This window comes from Sturnira hondurensis, unplaced genomic scaffold (genome assembly GCF_014824575.4).
Source record: "Sturnira hondurensis isolate 20B ecotype Veracruz unplaced genomic scaffold, ASM1482457v3 Scaffold0014432, whole genome shotgun sequence".
In the NCBI taxonomy this organism is placed as follows: Eukaryota; Metazoa; Chordata; class Mammalia; order Chiroptera; family Phyllostomidae; genus Sturnira; species Sturnira hondurensis.
In genome coordinates, this window is record NW_028087063.1 from 905,748 (window position 1) to 931,520 (window position 25,773).

Sequence of the window (25,773 nt, forward strand, 5' to 3'; positions counted from 1 at the left end):
TGTATGAAAAGCACTTATACGACTTACGATAGAATTTATTTAATATTCCCAATAACCTTCACACTGTTATTGTCTTCCATTTCATAGCTGGGGAATGTGAGCATGTGTATGTTAAGTAACTCTCACCTCCCTCATAGTAGCCTGGCTCGAGTCACACTAACTCAGTCTGAGTCCAGAGACCACACCTGAACTGCTGTGCTGCACTGCGTGTTGTTTTCATTGACCTTTCCTTGAAGGTTTTGATCTCCTTGGAATAGATCATTTCTTCATGTTTGTATGCCTAGCAGAAAAATAGCATCTGACATGTAACCAATCAGTAGCTTCATGTCCAATGCATTTTTTTAAGGACATTGTGTTTTTTTAAGATTTTATTTATTTATCTTTAGAGAAGGGAAGAAGAGAAGGAGAGAAACATCAATGTATGGTTGCCTCTCATGAGAACCCCTGCTGGGAACTGGCCCGCAACCCAGTCATGTGCCCTGACTGGGAATTGAACCACAATCGTGTGGTTCGCAGGCCCGCGCTCAATCCACTGAGCTACACCAGCCAGGGCCATTTTAATTAATATGAAATAGTATCCTTGGATTAAGAGAAATTTGACTTTCAAAAGTTTATAGAAAGTATTCTGAGAAAAATTAGGGAATGTTTCGCACAGGTCAGTAGTTAAAAAATATTTGATACTAAGATACTAAGAGGCTCTCGATGTTTAACATACATCTTTTACACTTTCTCAATTACATCAACAATATTAGATAATGTTTAACACATATTTATATATAGTCTATTCTTCAGGCACATGCAATTTTCTTTTTTTAATAGATTGCATTGGCTTTCCCATATGTTGATACATCATCATAAATTGTCTTATAGCTATAGAAGTTTTAGAATGGTGCACTTCATAATGGCGTCTTCCTGAAGTCCATGTGTATCACTTGTTTTCATTAACCACCTTTGGTGACTGTGAGGTCAGTTATTGTGTTGGAAATTTCCTTTGTAGAATAGCTTTTAGTATTTAAAATTAAAAGTAAGAATCAATGGATTTCTGAGTAACAAACTCTAAAGTCATACTTATCACCTATAAGGTATTTAATATATACTTATTGACTGAATGTGTCAGTAATCATATACGTATGTTGAAGTTGTCTGCAATTGGAAAATAGTAAAGAAAATATTTTCAAGTTGATTCCAGAGTCATTTTTTTGTCATCTGTACAATATATATGTTGGATTTTCAGGCAATGAAAGTCTAAATATTTCTGTCTTTTCTATATGATGTGTTTGTTTTTTTAATTTATTACTGGGGGGGAGGCTTTTAGAGTACTTTTAGTTGTAGAACTTTTTGCTGTGTATAATACCCACTCTTTTGCCCAAATATTTGAGGGAAAAATAAGTATGTGCATTATACATGGGTAGTGCTAATTCCATACCTATATAAATGTTTTTAATTCTTTTATTTATGCTTATGCATTAAAAGTGTAACTCTAGAAATCAATAATGATATGTGTATGCAAAATAATACCCTGGAATACTAAAATTAGTTTTGTTCCTAAGTATAAATAAGTTAAATACTTGAATTTAAAAATTAAAAAGAAAGATTTTTTTCCTGAAAGTTTGAGCCAAAAACGCAGGTGAGCATTATACACAGCAAAATACAGTAAATGAGATTAATAAACAAAAGCTATGATACAATCTGAAACCTTCCTGAAACTCTTAGAGCTCATCTCTATAACCTGGAAATCTTTTGATGTGTAGGAACAGTGAACTTTTTCTTAACCTCAGTGACACTGTTGTTTTTAAAAGATGTTAAAAATAGCAGAGCCAAAAAGGTAATATTATAATAGATTCAGTTTAGGGGAATTTTGAGTGTCATTATCTCCCTGAGCAGTAACCACGAATGAATTATCAAAGACATTGTCTCTTTAAAATGGAAGATGAACCAAATGTATTGGCACCTCAGTGGGTTAGGAATGTGTGGGAAACATGATCACGAAGCAGAGATTGCTGGGCTTCAGCTCATCCACCGGGACACTGAGGTCTTGGTGTTGTCAGCACCCGCTGAGGTCTGCCTGTGGACCCAGCGGCCGAGACTGAGATCACCATTGTTGGTAGATGCAAAGCTCTGTCCGTGAAGCTTTTTGTTCTTCTCTCCTCCGTATTCAAGGGACTTAGAAGACATTATCTAAATATCATATATGTTTCATAGACTGAATTTTTAAATTTTTTTAAATGATTAATGGAGTATTTTATGTGCTTTAGGTTTACAGGAAAATTGAAAGGAGAGTTCCCATACTGTTGAGAGTTCCCTCAACAGTCCCTTCTCCTGTTTCCCTTTAATTAACATCTTGCATTAGTATGATACACTTTTAGAATTGTTGAGTCAATATTGATGCATTATTTAAGAAAAGTCTATGATTTATATTAGGTTTCCCTTTTTGTGATGCACGTTTTATGGGTTTTGGCAAATGTATAATGAGTTGTATCCACCATTATAGTATCAGAATAATTTCACTGCCCTAAAGATTTCCCGTATTCCAGATATTCCTCCCTCCCTCCCTCCCTCTCTCTCTCCCTCCCTCCCTCTCTCTCTCCCTCCCTCCACCTGAACCCCTGGCAACCACAGATCTTTTTTACTATCTCCATAGTTTTGCCTTTTCTATAATGGCCTATGGTTGGAGCAATACAGTGTGTGGCCTTTGCAGATTCACTTCTTTTACTTTGCGTTTAAAATTAATATGCGTTTAAAGTTCCTTTGTGTCTTTTCATGGTTTGGTAGCTCATTTCCTTCTATTGTTGAGTAATAGTTTATTGTATGGCTGTATCACAATTGGTATCTATTCACCTGCTGGAAGACATCTTGATTGCTTCCAAGGTTTGGAAATTATGAATAAAACTGCTACAACATTCATGTACAGGTTTTGGTGTGAACTTAAATTTTTACCTCACTTAAAAGTTGTAATTGTGGAAAAGAGTATTTTTGATGGAAAGGAATGACATAGGCTTTAAAACTAGGGAGATGATGTGAATCCCACCCTTTTCATTGTATTCATTCAATAATGTTTTTGTGGTAGTCTGTACCTCTACTCTGCTGGGTGTTTGGCGCTACCCTCCGTTAGCCGAGTGACTTGTCTACCTTAAAGAGCCTTATTATACCTCTGGTTCCTTATCTGCAAGGTGCCTACCTCCTCGGTTGTTTATGTTCTTTTGAAAATTAGATGAGTTATCATGGACAGTAGTTAGTGTGCCTGGGAATAGGTGCTCCATTCCAGCACAGCAGCCCATTGAGAAATAGGTCATCAAATATGTTAGTTTATTTTCTCTGTATTACCTCCAATCTACAGGTTTTTTTAATATCTAAGTCTAAATATGGGAAGCATTATAACACTTTTCAAGTAATGTTCCTAAATTGACCATTATATAAAATGAAGTGTGGACCTGTAATCATTTCTCTCTATATATAATAGTGATGAGAATTGGACTAGAGCTGAAAATTAATTTTGAGCCCTGGCTCTGCCACATACTGGCTTCGTGATGTTGGGAGCATCTCTTCGCTTCCCAGGGAAAACAGTGTCTCATTAGTAAAATGAAATATTTTAATACTTGTTCACCATATAAGTTTATTTGCTCATCATACAGGACTTTTTTGAGGCCCAAATGTAAAAATGTGCAATATACATAAAAGAATATTGAGAGCTATAAAGTACTATTAAAAGTCCATTATTATGACTATTATTGCTCTACTATATTATTTGTTTTTAATTTAGCTAACCCTTTACCAAATCAACGTGTAGTTTTTTTTCACTGTTTTCATATTGAAATCCTTGTCTACTAATATTAGAGGAGCATCCAGGTATTTATGTTCTGCCTAATTTCCCCCATGTATTAGTCGGAAGGCTCTGAGAAGCAGATGCCAAATGGATTAAGCATGCAAGCCTTGCGGTTAGAACAGCAATGTTAGAAAAAAGTGAGGAGGGAGGAGGTGAGCTGGGGAATCATCAGACTGCAATGTAACTCTGACATGAGCATTAGAAAGTTCAGTGGGTATGTCTTAAATTTTCACGCAGCCTAAGGAATGTTTGTCAGAAAGTTGGGGTGTCCTTAACCATAGTCAGCACTCAAAGGAGTGCCTTTCTCCCAGAAACTTGCACACCTTCGTACGCCTGCTCTGCTCAGTCATGAGCTGGGAGCAGTGCTGGGAAGTGTGGCCTGAGCACAAACTTGATGGATGTTAGAGTGTCCCAGCTGCAGCCCTTGGAAAGTTACATTCCTTGCAGTTGGAGGCTGTGAGGTACGTTTCATGCCCATCTTGTCCATGATAGCTAGTTCTCCAAAAATTTTTCTGTGATGCATTAAACCATTTTCCAAATTAAAGCACAAATACAGCCCATTTTAAAGTTCTCATTGGCTGCTGGGACTATGAAATGGAGCTTTCAGAGTTCAAGTCATTGAGAATTAGAAAAGGTTTCAAGGCTGGAGCCAACTTCAGGTCCAGATTTCACAAGATTTTTAAAAATCTTTTAATATGCCTCCACTCTGACTGACACCCTTAGAAATGATAAAACTTCCTTTCAGTATAGTTTCCTCTATCTCTCGTCTCCACTCATCGCCTTCCTAAATTATCTTGTTCTCTTTCCCTTTTTTCCTCCCACTCATCCATTAAGAGTAATGACTGTCAGGGAAAATGGAATATATAAAACGTTATTGGTAACGCTAATACGTGACACACTTGTCTCAGCGAGTTCACGCACTCCAGGGCTGCTTCATGGGGCTTTCACCGTGGACCAGCTGCTGTGGGCATTGTTTTCCATGCGTGCCTGGTCTTCGAGGTGACGCAAGGTGACGCAAGGTCTCCAAAGTCTGGAATCTGATTTCAGTTTCACATAACAGATTATGCTGATTTCCTAGGTACATGTAACTCTCTGCTTCATTTCTAAATTTTATGTTTCTTATGATTTTCATCTCTTTCAAATTTATTTATGATCTCGGACAAGTCTTTCTATTGCTCCTTTCTCCCCAAAACTAGAAAACTAGATTTTATAGTTAAGCTGCATTTAGTTTATAAAGAAAGGGGAAATGATGTAAAAAGCCATCATTTTCTTCCTGTGACCTAAAATTATATTACAGCTCCTCTCGGGAGTTGTCAATTAAAAGCACAGAATTTACACAAATCTCTCTTCTGGAAACCAGTCAGCAATGTGTACTGAATATGTGAGAAAACCTATTAAATAACTTTTTAACTTTTATTACTTACCATGTTTGATTGAAATCTATATGCTCAGGAGATGTAGGCAATGCTAATTGGGATTTATAGGGAAAACAAAAGATAGCAAAAATCTATTTCATCCTATGTAAACATCTTTTTTGGTATTTAGTTAATACTTAATATGAAATACACCATAAGCAAGCATACTTGACAAAATCATTCAACCAATCCAGAAGCAAATGTTTACTATTCTACTCATTCTGTAGCCTTAACAATTCATTAGCTATCACCGGTAATAACTACCTCAGTTACAATTAAAATTCTCTAATGCTGTTGAATAGTACTTTAAATGGTAAAGCAATACCATTAGCACAAATTATTAACTGAAGTTTTCTGTGAAAATAATGATGATCCTTACTAGCTAAAAGTCTTTGTGATATATCTTTTCTAAGATATTTTGAGAAATAGTTAAGCTGTCAGAAAGTTGCTTTGTGTTCTGGGGTTGTTATCAAGGATAGCTTTGAGTTTTTCAAATCAAGAGATCTTTTAGTTGTACGGCATTAAATTATTTGCTGTACAAACAAATTTAATAATGCTACAATAACTATGAACTCTTTCTAAGGCAGACTCCCGTCTCAATTCCAAAAGTCTCCATTACTTCAGATGATGTGATTTAGGTCTTTGTGAAGCTCTGTGCCTGCTTTCCTGTTGATAGTATTTTCAAGAATACAGCACAGGTATTGTTCTTGCTAAAAGTAATTGAGTCGTATTTACAATTCCAATACATTGTATGTCAAAATACACAAGAAAATGTAAGTATCACCATTCAAATATAACAGATACTCTTAAGTAGTTAAACCTGGAATTCGTGCTCAGAAAATATTCAGAGCAATGGAGCATGAAAGTACTCATCTTTCCTTCGCATTATTTTAAACCGTGGAGTTTTCAAATACTGGTTTTGACTCCCGGTCTCTTTTGTTAAGCTAGCTCGAAAGTGAGGTCCTCAGGATCTGGGTGCAATGTAAACACAAATGCAGGAAGGGGAGCAGAGGAAAATAATATTTTACTTGTTATTTTTCTTCTATTGCATTATATTGAATAATTGTCTGGGTGGAGGACTCTCCTTACCTGAACATCTTAAAAACACAGCATCAAGTCCCAGATAATTAGGAGCAGTATGATAGTAGATAATAGTCAATTGTATGAACTTCAAATAACATAAATTAATTACACAAATGTTTTTAATTTTTATAATAAGCAAACTACATAGTATAAAGGAAAATATGCTTAAACAGTCTCATGTTTAGACTTCTTCGGTGTGAAAATCTACTTTAAAGTAAAATATAGAATATTGTTCTTCCCATATACAAAACTTAAAACCTGTGGTTTAATGCGTTTGCCCTGTCTCCCTTTACTTGCCATGAGTGCACATGCAGGCACATTCAGCATTAAGTGTTTTTAAGTGCTTTTTTTTATTTAAGTTTGTCCCTGCAAAAAGACCAGTGTTTTGGCATGCTGCCATTGGCCCCATGACCTAGTCAAAAATTCATCCTGAGGAGTGATGGCTTGGTAAACACAGAGGTCAGCTCTGGGACAAATATGTGGGAATCCTGGTCTCATCACAGCAGAGAATGTGAGGACAGTTAGCTGTCAAAGAACCTTTAAACTTGGTGCTTTTAGTAACCTTTCAAAAAGTCTAGGTCTGTGCACTGTTTTGCCTATATGTTGCATGCCTTTTAAAAGTTTTTTAAAGCAAAAATAGCTTTGTGTGAACAATTTTAAGATATTGACTTCTAATCAGCATAGTGCCCTTCCCTTGTTGGATTCCTTAAAATTTAAAAAAAAAATAGCATATGGCTTTCTGGAATGCTAAATGCAGAGGACAGAATACGGGCTCCAGGAATACGTTCCTGAGAGCTCCCTTTGGTACAGTGCAGCGGGCGCTGTCTTACCCCTTATTATCCAGCCCCTGCACATGGTGCTGCAGCAGATTTCAAAGTGACTGAAAGGTGGGCTTCTCCCTCCAGTGGCTTGAGGTATACTGGGGGAATTAAATGGATAATCCCCCCCCTTATTAAAGAGAAATTGAACTTTTATTTTTATTTTTTTTTAATTATTAATTATTTTTCAAGTACAGTTTTCTATTACTCCCATCCCATCCCAGCCCCCCGTGCTCCCCCTCCCTCCCATTTCCACCCTTCTCAGTTGTTGTCCATGTATCCTTTATATATGTTCCTCTAAATTCCTCCCCTATTTCCCCTGAAATTCCCTCCCCTCTCCCCTCTGGTCACTGTCCCCCTGTTCTCTAAACTTTTAAATAATAAACAAGTATATATATATTTATATGTGTATTTAGAATTTAAACTCCATGAGAGCAAGCTTACCAGACTTGATTTATTTGTTTGTTTGTTACTGCTGGATTTCCCGCCCAGGAATAGTTGTTGGCACAATGTAGACACTCAGTAGTCAGTGAATGAATGAATGAATGAATGAATGAATGATAGAATATATAGAGAGAAAAGAAACGATATATTTGACTCAGTTCTTTTCAGTGGGTTCATGTATAACATTGCATGGATGTACACTTATTTTATTATTCCCAGGTTAACAAACATTTAAGTTACTTCAGTGTTTTAGTGTTGAAAATGACGCATGGTTATCTTTGTATACAATTGTGCACTTGTGCAAAAATGTTTGTGGGACAGATTCCAAGTGGTAGCGTGACTGGATCAAAGGGCGTTAGCTTTTTAACATCGGATGGATACCATCACATTGTGCTTCCACAAGTTCTGTTCAAATAAATATTTTATTTTTTATATAATGTTCTCTTGGACAATCTGATGGAAGCCTTGAGTTCTCGCTGCATAAAATAAATGTTCTTATGCACCACAGTTTTGGGCTTTTACACATTGGTTTGGAGGAATCATAGATGCCCTGGAGTTCATTATGGGCCCCAGGTTGAATTCTAACAAGTGCAAGATTTGCTGATTTATAATTGATGAGGCATTTCTCAAAAAATAAAAATAAGCATCTACAACTTAAATCAATTCTGTTGCTTTGAAACAATTGTAGATAGAATTTTTGCTTATAATTTAAAGTAGTCCCAAGAGGAATCCAAATGCTAGTGCTGAAGGTGAAAGTCAAGAAAGCTAACAATTTATTATTGCACTTTATTAGGCAGCTTTTACTTGCACGTATGAATTTGGGAAAACTGCCAGTCTTAGGACATAGCCCAGTCTACAGCCATACCACCCTGAATGCGCCTGATTTCATCTGATCTCGGAGGCTAAATAGGGTCGGGTCTGGTTAGTAGTACTTGGATGGTAGGACATAGTCCATATGAAGACCAAATATTCACTCTGTAGAAATTCCTCTAATTAAAGAAATGGCGTTTGTCGTAAAAGAGGAGACCAAGTGACAGTGTCTCTCCCTGGTACTGTGTATGACTTTCTGCTGAAGGAGTACTTCTTTCTCCATCTATAGAAACCTTTATTTAGTGGTCAGGGTAAATGAAATTTCTTCCAAGAAGTCTTTACCAGTATCCTCAAGCTTGTTCATCATTGGGATTCCTTTCTCCATTCCCACAACACTTAGACCATCTATTTGGCAGAGCATATGTATTCCATCATGTTCCTTGAGGAACAGGGCTCAGTGTTCTTTTTATGTGTTTTCCCCATGAAGAACATCTAGCAATGTGCCTGAAGTAGGTGCTCAGTAAATAGATGATGTGTGATTGAATGTATAAACAAATGATTTTGAGATAGGCCTTAAAGGATGTATAAATACTAAAATCCTTAAATACTATAAATCCCTTAAGGATTTATAAATACTAAAATATTTATAAATACTCAGCCAGAGCCTAAGGAACAATGATAAAATGAAAGAGAGGCGGGCAAAGCCTAAACTAATTGGGATGAATTATGACTTACCCAACCTCATAGATCATCCCATACTTATTGTATAATGAGCTATGGGGAAATAGTAAAATGAGATGATAATTTTCAGCACAGTAGTGCAAATACTGATACTCTCTTTTAAAATTTGTATTGTTTTTATAAATCTTTTTAAAATACAATATGGATTATTATACTAATCTATACTTTTTAAAAAATTGAATAGTTTAAGCATTATAATATGCCAAATCGCTAATGGAGTAAAGAGCACATATCCTAAAATATATTTCTATATAGCAGCAATATTTTATAATATAATAAGATGGTGCTTTTCCCTTTAAATGTTATTGCACAATGGCCTCACCATTGTATCTAAAGGTATCATGTAATGCACTTACAGAATTGTAGGAATTGATGAGAGAGAGAGACTGGAATAATTACTGATTTTCTTATAGGGTTTATGTAATCATACCTACTTTACAATATATGACCCTTTGAAAGGCAGTGCAGAAAGTAAATGTTAAACAAATGTACCCCTACTTCAGATTCAGCAAGGACACAACTTGACCTCCAACTACCCAAGTTTATTGACAAGAAATTGTAAAAGAAAATGAGAGGAGAAAAACCCTTTTCTCTGTTCTCAAAATAATGAGATAATTTTGGATTCTATCAGATGTCTTCTTGCATCTGTGTCTGTTCTAAATCCCTTGGGAATTACTGGTTCTTGTAACGCACAAAGTGTACACACACAGTCTTACTTGTTTCATATCACACAACCTTCACAAAGACCTTAAACTCATACTTAAGGCCAATAAGTATGGGAAGAGCAGTGAGATGACTTTGTGTCATTGAATCATAAAATCACAGGTTTGGAAGATGCTTTGAAGCTGTTTACTTCACCTTCTATCAAAAGAACTATGATGTATTATCTTATTAAATAAAATGGCATGTGTATAGTTTAGAAAGTACAGATAGCATTTATAATTTGTGTTTGATTGTGGCACAGGGGTTAACCTTATTAGACAGAATGTTTCTTGACATTTCTGTAAAGAAATTGAATCTCAAATTCCTAGAGTTGGGAGTCAATGCCTGCCCCTGGGTAGTTTAATGTAAGCTGTTGTGTGAGGAAAACCAATTTGAACTTGGTAATAACAAAGCATTATTATGTGCTCTTTCTGGCTCCATCCTTTCATTCACATTCACTCCTACTGAATATAACTTAGTCCTGCACTAAGATTCTAGTTTGTAACAAAACCCCTTTATTGGAAACCAGAACTATTGAATGAAAGAAGTCTGGTTGAGGGTCTAAATGAGTGGGGTGGTTCTCAGCTAGAGGAGAGCTTGGGGGCCACTTTTCTCCAGGGACCTTTGTCACGTCGGGAGAGTTTCTTGTTGTCTTAGTGGGGGAGGATGCTATTCACATCTCGTGGGCAAGGGTGGGGATGCTGCTGCACACACACGGGACAGCCCTCCACGATGAAGATTTATTCCGCCCAAATGTCGGCAGTGATGAGGTTGAGAAACACCACTGTAAACCGATGTTACAAAATATGTCCATGTTTGAGTTAAAGTTGTGCACACCCGAATTTGTTAATAAAGCATGTAGGGGCCTGATTAGCATGTTTACCTGTCAAATTCAGCCACGCAAATATGAAAGTAACTTCTAAAGATAACTTTCTTATTTCTACCTACTTCCTCCCCAACAGTTCATTTGCACAAATAAATTTCTCTAAAATTTCCATAGAACTGGGAGTTATTTCTTATAAGCTCTGAGCCCATTGTAATTGTGAGTAACCCCTCTAGGACACCTAACAGGAATGCAGAGCTAAAAAAAAAATGCCGTTAAGACTGATGATGCTATTAAAATATCAATGCAATAGAAAATAATTAGCCATGATCAATTATACCGTGTAAAAATAGATTCTCTTTAATTTGTATTCTATTTTCTATACTCTTTGATGATCTTCTGCTTGAAATGTGATGGCAGATTCTGAATCTTAAGTCACCTCAACTCAAGTGTCTATGTTAACAATGCAAAAAGAATAATTACTTGGACTCAATAATCCTTAAGAATGAATTTTTTACAGAAAAAGTATTTCTCACCAGTGTGACGAATATTATTATATTTTATTATTTCAGTGTGAAATAAAAAGCATTCACCTAACTTCTGTTTTTTGCCAGAGTTCATTTTCAGTGCCTCTTTAAACCATTTGCTGTACAAAATGCACGGCCACAACCACCTTGTATTTTGTGACCACCTGTCTGAGAGTCTGCATGTCAGAATTATTTCGTCAAGAGATTCTCCTTGTGCTGTGGTTTTCCCATGTGTTTTGACTGAATTCTCCCGTCTAGCCTCTCCAGTTCAATGGTATTTAATCTTTAGTTAATAAGTCTTCATAAAAATGCTCAAATAAATATACATATCTCAAATCTGACATGTTTTTCTGTTTTGTTTTATGCCAGGACATTTTGGTAAGAACAGCAGTATTAATAATTTATAACAATACCTTAAATTTATAGAACACACTTCACACAAAAATGTTCTAGACCATTTTAAAGTATTTTATGACATATGCTTGTACACATAGATATGACATGTACCACATAGAAATGCACGTGCATGTGTATACACACACTTCTTCTACTTTTTATATTTAGCATCATTGAGGAAGGACATCATCGGCATTCTGCTAATGTATTTGCAATAGTGTCCAATAATCTCTAGGCTACAAAACCATGAATAATTTAACCAACTAATATTACAAGGAGAAATAAGTGCCGGGGAATTCTAGCAAGCCAAATTTAATTCTGACTTGGCGGTTCAGAGAGGAAGTCTCTTCCATGAAACGTATAAATAGAATCATTTGTGTCGATGGGTGCTTAGTGTCTCACCGGCACTTCACTCAGAGACTGAGATGTCTTTAGAAAATTAGGATGCCAATTCAGGGCCACATCAGTCATCTTTGTGGCCACTCCGTCCCTCGGGAGTTAGAGAGATTAGCTCTCCCCCGAGTTAAAGCATTTACTCCTTCTCCCAGGTGAAGCTGGGGTCAGTCCTGAGGAAGAAGGTTGCTGATTATAACAAACTGGAAAATTGTTTTAAACTCGTCATGACTGGGGCCCTAATTCTGTCCAACTAATTATCATTCATTCTGCACTAAGTCTCTGGACCGGTGCTTCCATTTGTAACTGACTGCTGGTCTGTTACCTACTGGCTTCCTTCTTGTCACACGTCATATTTTCCTTATGTTTGTTATGCTCTGAAGGGTCCTGTCCAGGCTGATTTGGGTTGTCAAGCTGTTATTAAAAGACCCAATGCATGAATGTTTAAATAACTGAAAGTTATCTTTGCTTTAAATTACCCTTAAGTTATTGTGGTCATTACAAGTAAGCAAAAGGCATTTCATAGCATCCTTTACAAATCACAGAACACAGATAATCCTTAATTTCTCTTAAGAGAGGAGGGAGCAATGTTTTCTCCTGTAGTTTCACCTATAAACTCTTACAAAAATGTTTGCTTTGTGTTGTTTCTCTTCAAAAAAGAGAATGCCATCCAAGCACAAATCCATGTTTTCTGTACGTTAAGGACAATATGTGGTAGGAATAAGAATTCTCAAAATCCCGGTGTCATCAACTCCCTCCTGATTTTCAGAAGTTATCTGATAACCAAAATGGAAAGGACAACATGATGTTCAAATGAGAATCCATCTTATTAAATAGGCCCATTATGCCAGGAGCTGCTCCTGGGGTTGCAGACACTAAACTTGTGTGGTCCCTTCCCCATTGTAATTTCACTTTCATCATCATTGAGACATTATGGACTTGAAATTCATGGAGCTTTAAAATTTATTATAAAATTTCATGTATATATATATAGAAAGAGCACATTAAGTTCTCTAGGGAAGATAAAAGCTAAATGGTTTGAAAGAAATAGCGAAGCACTAAATTCTGGGGAAAGAAATTTTCTTATTTCTCTGTATCCCGGCAAAGGGCTTTACCTCATTGGTACCTCATCTCTGTAAGTTGTTTTCACTTCTTTGGGGCATTGTCAGTCATCAAAAATAAGTGTGCTCTCATAATGATAAGAGATAATTAGAGGTGCATGCCCTGCCATGACCTAGGATATAGATCCAGATTACCTTAGAGTTACTCCATGTTCAAGTATCTTACTATGTATTTGAAAAAACAAACATTATATCCCCAAATGGTTTCCTTGGCTTGGCTACCTGCCCCTGTGTAGTGCATGAACAGATCTTAAAATACATGATAGAAGTTGCATATTTAGAAGCCAAAGTATTATAGAAAATGAGTACTGTAATGTAAAATAAAGCAATTTCTTAACTCCAGTTGGTTTCCATGTCTGCAAACATATGTCTCAACCTTCACAAATTTTATTTTAATAAGGCCAAAGAGATCTCTTTATTTAGAGGCTCAAAGTTTTCTGTGCTTTTAAGTTAAAAGGAATTAAAGCTATGACCTGGGGAAAACTAAACAAGTTAAAAATTAATGAGGTAGTTTTTATAAATAACACCGATCATACAACAAACAATTTTAGTAAACCTTTTGTCTTCGGTAGCAAGCGAAAACCACATTCTCATGCATTATATTTGTGTTCTTTATTTTTAAAATGTTAAAATGCTGGAAACTAGTTGTTATGTGCATAAATACATAAAATTTCTAATGATTTTGTTCACTGGAGCAAAAATTGCTTTAGAGACAAGTAGCTTCCTCAACTGACAGAAATTTAAAATAGGAATTTTATTACCTATTTTTATTTATGAGGGTTAATGATTTTTATCGCAATATGAAATTTTGTATGCATTGTGATTGATGGATAATAATGAAATATGGTATTGACCATGTCCTGTTTCTTCATGAAGTCATAAGTTGGTCTTATTTGTGTGTTGCACAAGCCTTAGCTTTGCACTGTAGCACCACCTGGTGGATGAAATATCATTTTCTTCTGTACTTAAGCCCCTTCACTATATATCCAGCTATGACATACAGGTATTTTAATTATAAAAGTATCTCATCTTAAAGATTACTGTAATATGTGGTAAAAAAAAAAAACCTGAGGTGTTTTCTAAGTACGAATGACCAGTGAAATGTCTGAGTTTTTAAAAACTTCATTAATGTATATGAATTTGAATAGTTTGATACATACATATGTAAAAACTATGGGATTTTCTTTAGAATTTAATTTTGTATCATTTACATCTTTTTCTCAATGAAGAATTAAGTAGGACTAAAACATTTTCAGTATCTTAGTTGTAAATTATGGTATAAGTTAAATTGTCTACCAAAAATTCAGGATAATCTCTTTATAAATATACTTTATGAAGAGTTTTCACACAACAAATTTTATTGTGATAATAGTTTATCTACAATTAAAATTAAAACTAATATTTTAACCAATGCTATTATAAAAGAAGGCATTTCATGCTTATTTCCCCTTATAATTAAAATTTAGTGTGGTCATATATATTATTAGCTCTTAGTTTTTAACACTTAAAAAACATTTCCAGAAGATAAATGTGACAATATTTCAAGTGAAAAAGACAGCTACATTTAAAGTTAGTTTTGATAACTTAACACATGTTGATCTTTGTCTAGTTCCACACCTCTGTGAAATACGGTGAATGTTTTCCCTATGAAATACGGAGGAAATATATCCTCACATGTCACTGTATCCCTTAGGGATACACTCTTATGCATTTCTGATAAAACTGTGGGAGGTGGGGGTTTAAATTTAAATTGTGTAACATTCAAATGCTTAGTAGCCAAATAACAGCTGATGACATTTAAATAGTGAATACATTCTAGCTTCACACTTTTAGTGTGTCATTTCAGATAAAATTATAATAAATAACCTCCATTAAGATATGCTTCTTAAACTACAGTTATTTGTAGTAGATGCCCCTTCCCACCCCTTCACCCCTTATCCAAGGCTTTGCTTTGACTGAGATCAGAAAATAGTAATGGGGCCCTGGCTGGTGTAACTCAGTGGATTGAGCACGGGCCTGCGAACCACAAGATCACGGTTCGATTCCCAGTCAGGGCACATACCTGGGTTGCAGGCCAGTTCCCGGTTCCTGGCAGGGGACGCATGAGAGGCAACCATACATTGATGTTTCTCTCTCTCTCTCTCTCTTTCCCTTCCCCTCTAGGATAAATAAATAAAATCTTTAAAAAAAAAAAAAGAAAATAGTAACGGGAAAATTCCAGAAGTAAACAATTTACAAGTTTAAATGAACACCATTCTGAGTAGTGTGATGAACTCTTGTGCTATCCTGCCCTATTCTATTTTATTGTTAGTTATTGTTGTTAATCTCTTATTGTGCCCAATCTATAAATTAACATTATTATAGGTATATATAGGGTGGGGCAAATGTAGGTTTATAGTTGTGAGTACACAAAACAGTTTATTCTTGTATTATTATTGATTAATTATTCTATTATTTACCACATGAATAACTGCAAACCTACTTTTGCCCCATCTTATATATATAGGGAAAACATAATATATTTAGAGATTGTTACTATCTGTGGTTTCAGGCATCTGTTGGAGGTCTTGGAGTGCATACCTTGTGGGGAAGGGGAACTACTGTACGTTGTTACCTCAAGAAAACACTTAAAATCGTCTCTGTCTTTATTCCCCCTTGTTCCTAAGGCCTTGGATTGTATACTGTCAATTCAGCGTACGGAGATACCATTATCATGCCTTGCCGACTCGATGTACCTCAGAACCTCATGTTTGGCAAATGGAAATATGTAAGTGTGACCTACCTTGGATTTATTTCATTGCCTCTAGCTATGGAAATAAAATTCCTCCTGTAAGTGAATGTGAATTTCAAATTAACATAATGGCAATATGCAACTGTGGTACAAATGTAGGCACGTAGAATTCACATGTTGATTATGTCAGAAGAATAATCCCTAAGTCTTGCACAACAAATAGTATTTTAAAATAAAGGTGGTAAACACCTAATTCTTAGATCACCTTAGTCTGAAAACTTCAACATTAAGTGTTTGAGGCAGCTGAAAATGCTGGGGTCCAGAGGAAAATGAGTGGGTGTAGGATAAGGCTGGTGGCAGCCAGCTGCCACGTGCTGGTGTTCTGCTTGGCGGGGCTGTGGCTGCAGCAAAGGCCGGACGCTCAGTAGCCAGTGTGCCCACAGGTTGGCTGCAGGTTGATCTCAGTACTACAGACTGTCCCTGATGATCTAGTCTCGGGTGTGTTGACGTGTCGTCAGTCCTTTTCACCTTAAATATTGCTGATTTTATCCATGGCTTGCAGATAACAAAAACTCATTTTCTTGGGTATCAAAGTACAGAGGGGTCTAGAAATGGCAGGTAGATACTCTGGTAGGTGGAGGTGAAGTGGTCCCGTGACATCGACGGACAAATTGTCTCAATTTAATTACCAAAACCAACACGAGGTGTCTCTGAGGCATGATTTCCCAGTGCTGCCTCACGTGAGACCCGTGGTGGTTTGCAGGCTTAAAGTCGACATGGTTCCCTGAGCAGAATGGATCCTTGAAATATTAAAAAATGTCTGAATAGGAAAAGGGTTTGATGATCAAATAATTTTTGAAGTTCCTTTATTGCAACACTTTTTAGAGCATTTCATGTGTTAAGATGCATTATGAATTATCTGAGTTTGATTCATTTCTTATTTATTTAGCCACACAAATTTTTCCCCTCAAATATCTGCAAAAGCAAACATGCTAAAGAACATACTTTGGGAAACGGGCCTATGGCTACAGCTGAAGGGCGAAATAACACATTCTTTTAAAATACGGGTTCCGAAGTCAGACCAGCGTGTTCTGCCGCACTCGCTGTGGGCTTCAGGACACAGAATGACTACCCGTTTTCTCATCAGTAACATGAGATGATACGAATAATCCTCCTGCAGTGTAATGAGGCTTACCCGAAGCAACTCGTATCAGAATACTTACAGAATGCTTGGCAGGTGATAGCCGCCGTGAAATATGAAACCTGTTACGGCTGTGGGCTACTTGCAATGCTGGGAGCTCATTGTGTGTGAGGGGGAGGGGAAGGGAGAGCGAGGAGGCGAGGCAATGTGGCACTTCTCCGTGCTCACCTCCTGCCACCCTGCTCACGGCAGACTCTTCCTCGTTCCCTGTGAAAGTGGACACAGGATGTTACGGCCTAGGAGGACGAAGTCTACTCCCACCCCTAAAATTCCTGCAGTCTGGAAATGACCACGTGATTCACTTGTTGATTCAAATTTACTGCCAAAATAAATAGAACCCAGGGAACAGAAGCTTCTGCGATCACAGACTTTTCTGAGAAGAACCCAGGGATTCATTTTCACCTGAACTGAATGGGCACAAGCAGTAATGGCAATTTTCAAATTGTTCATTGAGTAAAAAGCTTCAGCGATAAACTGATGAGATACATTTGATGTACCGTGTGCTCTAAAAACTGTTGACTTGCAGCCGAGTCTAGAAGCCCCAGTTGAATGTACCCCGACAGACAAATGGGAGGTTCGGAAAGAGTGAGAGGGAGTAAACGCTGAGAGAGGATGGATCACCCTTCCCCCCCTGTGCAGTCATCTCCCAGTGAATGAGGACCCCACCTCCCTGTGCACCCCCCGGCACCCCACTCCCGCCCCCTCTTCACCAGTGTCTGCCTCACTGCCTGGTGTGGACGCGGCCTCTAACGGCTGTAGAGAGTGGTATGCCGTAGTGGTCATGGAGCCAGACTGCCGAGCTCCAGTCTTGCTTAGCTGGGGTGCATTGAATAGCTGGGCCTTGGAACAAGTTGTTTAACTCACCTCTGTCTCCACTGTCTGGTCTGTAAATGGCGCNCGCTGAGAGAGGATGGATCACCCTTCCCCCCCTGTGCAGTCATCTCCCAGTGAATGAGGACCCCACCTCCCTGTGCACCCCCCAGCACCCCACTCCCGCCCCCTCTTCACCAGTGTCTGCCTCACTGCCTGGTGTGGACGCGGCCTCTAACAGCTGTAGAGAATGGTACGCCGTAGTGGTCATGGAGCCAGACTGCCGAGCTCCAGTCTTGCTTAGCTGGGGTGCGTTGAGTAGCTGGGCCTTGGAACAAGTTGTTTAACTCACCTCTGTCTCCACTGTCTGGTCTGTAAATGGCGCTCATGTCTTAACTCCAACATACAGAGTTGTTATGAGTATTAAGTCAATTAATGTGTAGAAAGCCTAAAGAAAGTACCTGGTATATAGTTAAGTTCTCCAAATGTAATAACTATTCTTTATTGCATAAGTGAATGAACAAACAAATTTAAGGTTACTGGTCTAACGTATTTCTCTTAATGAGCAATGATTTAGGGCAAGGATTTTCATCGCAAACCTGTGACAAAATTAAAAGATTGAAGGAGAATACTTAGGAGAAAGTATTCATATAGTCAACCATCTAAAACTTGTGAAGTCTAAGATTAGCTTAGTATTTGCACTAGTGTAGGCCTCCATAACAAAATACCATAAACATGACCTTGTCCAAAAGATTTATTTCTCGTAGTTTTGGGGGCGGAGAAGTCCAAGATCAAGGTGCTGCTGGCTGGCACATTCCACTCTTGGTCGGGGTACTCCTCCTGAACGGTAGACAATCTGCTATGTGCTCGTATCACCCCTTCTTTGTGCTCTCATGGAGAGAAAGACACCCCCGTGTCTCTTATCTTCCTTATAAAGGACAGATCCCATCATGAGGGTGCTATTGCCGTGGCCTCATCTGAACCTAATTACTTGCAAACCTCCACTCCCCAATACTAGCACACGGGGGGGCAAGGTAGGGGGGGCGGGTAGGACTTTGACATAGATTTGGTGGGGACATGAATATCTAGTCCAGAATAGTCATAAACCACAATAATTTTTAAAATACAATACCTTGAAATTTGCCATGTACTTTAAAATATTTTATCGTATTTTTTTCCTCAGAGGTCTTGTGAGGGAAATAGAAGATAGATTTCTCCTATTTTAAAGGAAATTCCTTAATAGGAAAGAATGTTCTTATAGGAGCAGGAGTAGAAATGAATTCTATGTCTCAGTGCTTTTGGCATAGCTGCGTATGCCCATATTATATTTTATTCTGATAATAAGCTTTTATATGAAAGCCCTCTGAGCTAAGTTTTATGACTCAAGTAACAAAACTATGGATTTTAGTGATTAATCTGATTCTCTGGCTAAATGGACAGGAGTGTCTCACAAGGGCAAATACTGCTTTTCCATGAAGAACCGTTAAACTGTGTTATGTGTAAAGGTCAGCTGTGTCAGTTTTGGCAGGAACTGAAAGGTACAGACATTTAAAGTATGTGGATTGAAGTGAGGAACAGGCAAAAGAGAATTGCCCGTGATTGCCAAATGAACCCTTGCAGCTCACGTACACGCTTGCTGTGATGGTTAGCTGAATACGACTTGAACATTTGTGTATTTGCTTATATCTGTTTGTTCCTTTATACTGGGCACAAGGCCACCTCTTGTCACTTTCCAAGCAGTCACTAATTCTGCCCTCCTGGCGCAGGAAAAGCTCGGATTCCTGGAGCTTTGCCCTTTCCTTCTCAGATAGCTAAGCTGATACCTGGAAAAGAACTAATTTACAGCTGCTCTTAGGAAGCATAATTCTGTACCTGGAGATTTATGCGAGGCTTGTATCCGAGTTATTCTTCTTGGCCACAACTGTAAAACTGGTGGAAGAATATTATTCTGGACGGGACTCTGAAACATCTGAATATGCTTGTTTTTGAAGTGTACTGTTATTTTAACTTTTAGGAAAAGCCCGATGGCTCCCCAGTATTTATTGCCTTCAGGTCGTCCACAAAGAAGAGCGTGCAATACGACGATGTTCCAGAGTACAAAGACAGACTGAGCCTCTCAGAAAACTACACACTGTCTATCAGTAATGCGAGGATCAGCGACGAGAAGAGATTTGTGTGCATGCTGGTGACTGAGGACAATGTGTTTGAGGCGCCGACGATAGTCAAGGTGTTCAGTAAGTAGTCTGCGGTGTGACCGCTCAGTGGGGTTGGTGCCTGATCCTAGAACGTGGTCTTGAGGAAGAGGACTGAACCCTCCGTGCTGTCCACACAGCAGACCTCTACGTAAGAGGGTGTCTAGTGATCATTCTCATGCATGCTGTCAGTGAGGAAAACTAAAATCCCTGAAATTCAACTAGGTCTTTTGCAGTGAGGGACTAAAAGAATATTCTCTGATCTCTTGTCAGGGAAAATTTCCTGTGATATGGAGAACTACTAAGTGAACATTGGCCTGTGATCTTTAACTTTCACTGATAAGTACAAACAAATGTTCTGTGAGGCGTGCATAGATCCCTACGTACACATAATCATCCATGTCATGCAAACGTATATTGTGTTAAGCAGGCCATATAAAATTGAACTCATGTGTGAAAACAGTACAATACAGGCAAATCCAAACTCTCCTGTGATTTTGAGATCTAAGCTTTAAAAATTTGTGTGTGTCAGCCCTCCTACACATATATCCTGACCTTAAATGCTTGCTGATTTATTTCTTCAAAGTGTTCACTTGGTTTCTAAAATTGCCCTAAAATAACCAAGTTTGCCATAATCCCAATTGTGTGTGTGGACAACAGGAAGGGGTAAAACACAGAGGAGGGTCGAAAGAAGAGAAGAGTGTAGGAGAAACTTGTGGTAACCGCGGTAGTCTTTCTGGCAAGGCTGCTTTGCCTGACACTGATCTGTAGTTAAAGCTTCTGTGCAAATAATTATGCAAGGGAGTGACTGGAGGAGTTCTAACTAAATCATCTTTTAATATTCAAATAAAAAGTCCCACTTCTGTCACATCAGAATATTCTAGAAAATCCTGGGAGAAGAAGAGTCTCACAGGTTTCAGAACGCCCGTCTTTTGTTAGGGAGGAAGGTCTTGCTTCAGTTTGTCCCTCCGCTTTCCAATGACCTGACAGCACCGAGGAAGGATGAAAGCAGATATGGAAGAAAGAAGGTCTGAGGCCTTGCTACCACAGCGAGAAGCCACGGATTGTTCCGTTTTTTCTGGAATAGCCAGTGCAGCTCGGCAGGGCTGCCCCGTCAGTGTTCACATGGACTTCTACGTTCCTGAGGGCTCAGGACATGGGCTCAAAGACACTAAGCGTCTGAGAGGAAACCCTGGTTCTCCAGAAGAAACTTGTAAACGCTTTTTACATGTTTTAGGTGATTACCTTTCAGCTTAGAGAGCACTTTCCAGAAACCATCCACTTGTGTCAATTATTTTAGGAATCAGACCAAATACCAAGTGTTTATAAGCCACGCTCCTTCTGTTAAACACCCCCCATAATCTGCATCCTGCCTTTGGCAACGTTCCATTTTTGTCCTTTCTTTTGTTTTATTTCATTCTGATAATTAGGAAGATGGATGGTGCACTCTAGGGACACTTTCTAAAGAGAGCAACCAAAATGTTTAAATGAGGCCGTGATGTATTAAATATAAGCCCATAGCAAGAATGTACCACCGGAGGGACAGAGATTAATTGCTGGGACTCTAAAGGTCATGTGTGATGATTGGCAGTGTCAGGTTTCTCTTCGCTGGGTCAAAATGATCAAATCGCAAGGCAGTATGCAAGAAAGTTGAGAACATTCCGGTTGTCCCGTTCGTGCAGACTATACTCTTTTTAAAAACGTGCCATCGGAAAAAAACGCAGTTGGTCTCCTTAGATAAAGACTGTGAGCCATTGTGGGGCGCAGAGGACTTCTCTGATTGGGGCAGCAAACTCACCGCACACAGTCAGCGCCCTCCCCCTCGATTTTGAATGCTGTTGAGAACAAAGTGATTCTCAGGAACAGAATTTGCATTCCAGGCTCTGGGCCAGGGAGAATTTAAACAGACAAATTACACACTTTTAAAAGTGGGGTTTTATACGAGAAACCGTGGGACACTCCAAGTCTGATAAAATGAACAGCGCAGTTCAAAGAAACTGTTTGCGAAAGCATATAGGGGCTCCACTTTCTTAAAAATAATGAATTTACTTTGGGTCCCTTTTCGTGAAGCAAACAGCAGCTGTGATGGGGAGCCTTTCATTTCGTGCATAGTATGTATTGCGCTCACTTAGGAGTTACTAGGCTCATCAATCAGTCCTCTGTTTCCTTCTGTCCAATCACCTAGCAACATGCACTGTGTACCACAGAAATGAGTATGGTCAACGTGAGCTAACCCCAGATCAGCTTGCTGCAAAGTGTCGTCCTCACGGGCAAAGTCAGATCGCATTTATTCAACCCAGGCGCCTTGACTGATGACTTTGTTACCTCTGATGTAGGGCGGTTTGTTCAGTTTTAACCTGTATCTCAGAAACAAGAAGTCATTTCAAAAAAAAGCAGCCCGGATGGAAATAAATCACTAATACAGCTTTTTTCCTTTGGCAGCTGAGTGGCATCAAAATCAAACTGTTTGCATTTAAGGCACACTTGAAGCGAATAATACCGTTTAAAAGAAAGGGTCAACCTTTGAAAGTTCCCGAAGATTTGTCCCAGTCATTGTGCAAAGGTGTTAGAGGACAAATAGGTACCCAGATTGCCAACTGGCTTTCAGTGGTGTAATGGAAAAATCACCCTGCCTATCAGGAGACCTAGCTTTGTTAATATGCTGATAATTTCTGACCTTGGGCAAGTCCCTTCACCTGTCTGGGGCTATGAGTCCCTCCTCATCAGTAAAATGAGTTCTCTGAATTAGATGGCAGTTTTCCCACCGTGTTCCTAGAGTCCTCTTGAGAAACTAATGAAGAAAGCTGAGAAAGTGAGGAGCTGCCTTTGCGAGATTAGCTAGAATTCCACCTACTCCATATTTCAAAGTTTTTTTCATGATAATTTGTTCAGGGTAAAACAGGGGCAGGCAGAAAAGCTATACCTCTAAAAGAGCATTCGCAAACCGCCAATCCAGGCTAACCTGTCCAGCCTCTTATACTCTGGTGTCTGTGGAGCCGAGAGACTGTTCCCATGACAGAGACGGTGGTGTGCATCTGGACTAGCTCCTCCCTCACTGATGGGCAGTGCTGGTTTGCTTCACACAGTTGTTTTAGAGCTTGCTTGTGGATTCTGGTCTCACTGTTCTCTCACGATTGAGCATCCCTCTTCCCGGCTTCCTGTGAAAGTTAGTCAACCTGCAAATATTGCCTTTTAATGAAGAAGGCAGAGAATGACCTATGTAACAAATGTGACCTATATTGTGTATTTCATTTTGACTCTTTAAATATTAAAAAATTACCCTTCCCATCTCATGATGAAAATAAACTAATTCCATGCTTACAATGGTTTAGTGGTTTACGCAAACTACGTCGGGATTTATGAGGGGTGAATGCTGACAAAGTACTGAGGGAAGCTCTCTCGAGTCAGTTCAGCAGCCTGCCTGCTTTTCCTCTCTCTCCTCCCACATGAGACTGAGCTGTGTGTGGTTTCGGTAATAACGCTGAACCTTGTGGGTGATACGGAGCAGTTTTGCATTCATCACCCCATCCTCACTTGGCTGTGAGACCCTTGACAATATTATTTTAATAATGCAAATAAATTTGGGGCATGACTTTATCTTTAAGTCCTGCACTTGGTTATGAACCCTTGAATGATATTAAGACATAATTCATGTAAAGTTTTTAAAACACTTTGGAATCAATATGCAATTTTGTTAAAATAGTATAGGTGTCCCCTTTTATGGTCTTCCAACTAATACTCATTGATTGTTACAAGCTAATACAAGAGAAAACTCACACAGAATATAGAGTTAGCATAGAGGGCTTTAAACAAAACTTTGAAGAGAAAATAACTCAGATAAATTCAGTAGGCATTACCACTGCTTTCACAGTACCCACTGCAACGTTCCCTTCCAAATATGAAGACAAGTAACAGTGTGAAGAGGACTAGGCTTTAAGTGTTCTTTCACCAAGTTTCCCTGGGTTTGCTATAGTTTCATTTTACTGAAATAAGAATACATTTTTTAAAATATTAGTGGAAGTTAGTCCTTTATACAAGGCCAAGTGTTTATGGTCTTACATACATTGATAAGAGCTCACAGGGTTTACCAGGCACTGGAGAGAAATAGATGCATTCCACGTAAGACGAAGTATGTGCCCAACTGGTTAGATACATGTTGTTGGCGAACCAAGATGTACTACATCTTAGCCAAATGGCCTGCCCACATTTTGTATTAAGAACCTTCATTTTGTCACAGGATTTTTAAAATTGCTCCATGTATTCCAGACTTAGATGCTACTGTTAATTTTGACTCTGATTGGCCACATAAATAAATTTAATATCTCACCTCCCTTCAGCTCTCAGAGCGGTATTACTGAATCACTGCTTTCAGTTCCCAGCAGATTTTGTCTGATGTACTTAAGCCCCAAGAATTTTCATTATATTTGAATAGTTAAGTTGCAGCCCTCTTTCAAATGTATTACATTTGCATTAAAACACAAATTCTGAACAGAATTTATGTATTAACAGTAGCTCAGAGTTGTAATTATGAATATTAATGACATTAAATTAAAATAGTGATCCTATCAAGGCTTACTGACATATGGGGAGGCTTAATCTGCCACCGTATGTTTCCCAGAAGTTACTCCTTATCCTAGAGTTTTTGTCAGTTTTTTATAAGCTTTTCGATCACATTTTTAACAATCAGGTGGTCACATGTGACTTCTTGTTTGTGTGGATGTAGTTGTCTCTGTCATTAGAAGTTGGCTTTCTACTCTTCTTTATTTCTTTTTTATATTTTCTATCTTTTTAATGTTTTGTTTCCAATCTATGTGTTTAGGAAATTGATAATCACTGTTGTGAAAAGTGTATTAGGAGAATTATATTTCTAGAATCAGTGGTCAAAATAAACCCTCTTATAATTAAAGTACATGAGTTCCACACATAGGCAGATTTATATATTTTTTTAAGATTTTAGTTTTAGAGAAGGGAAGGGAGGGAGAAAGAGAGGGAGAGAAACATCAATGTGCAGTTGCCTCTTGAGTGCCCCTCACTGGGGACCTGGCCTGCAACCCAGGCATGTGCCCTGACTGGGAATCAAATTGGTGACCCTTTGGTTCATAGTCTGGCACTCAATCCACTGAGCTACACCAGCCAGGGCCCAGATTTATTATTATTATTATTATTATTATTATTATTATAAAACACAATTACAAAAGGGAAATCAACCCAACATTAACCTGAAGACGTTTAGATATTTTGCATATAGTCTTGCTTATATTTATTTTGCTACACTAAAGACTTTTTTATTTTCATCTTCATTTTCTGTAATGGTCTGGGTAGATAACTTGTCTGATAACTAAATTCCAAATCAAGTAATAATTATGCCAATTTAGTTTAGTTTGGTAATCAAAATATAAGTATTAGAAATGGTAAACAGTAAGAGTCTAGAGGAAAGAATAGCTGGTTATTTTTATTTCTCTATTTATGTAAGAGAAGAATAATTCTGCTCCATGTGACTCAGAGATGTCAGTGCCAATAAGGCACTGTCCATGTTCTGTAGACTAATTGTTGGACCTCAGAATAAAATAACCTAAAATAAGCTTAAACAATACCTTGTTGCTGAAATTTTTAATCAGTTCTTCCTGAAGCCTCTGTTAGAATTTATGCTTACAGAATTTTCTGTATTTAAAAGGTTTTTATTCATTCTCTCAGGTTCCAAACTTGAAAGTTTTCACTGCATTTGTAGTTTTGTAATGTGACT

General features: G+C 38.1%; 1 protein-coding gene across 2 annotated transcripts in view; it reads left to right on the top strand.

The window, feature by feature from the left end:
• The window catches only part of ALCAM (activated leukocyte cell adhesion molecule), a 209,992-nt gene that overhangs the window by 135,377 nt on the left and 48,842 nt on the right, over positions 1–25,773 (top strand). For both annotated transcript variants that reach the window (XM_037063332.1, XM_037063331.1), the window contains exons 2-3: positions 15,763–15,863; positions 19,853–20,072. In XM_037063332.1, the coding sequence (XP_036919227.1) occupies positions 15,763–15,863; positions 19,853–20,072 (321 nt within the window). The remainder of the gene's footprint in view (positions 1–15,762; positions 15,864–19,852; positions 20,073–25,773) is intronic.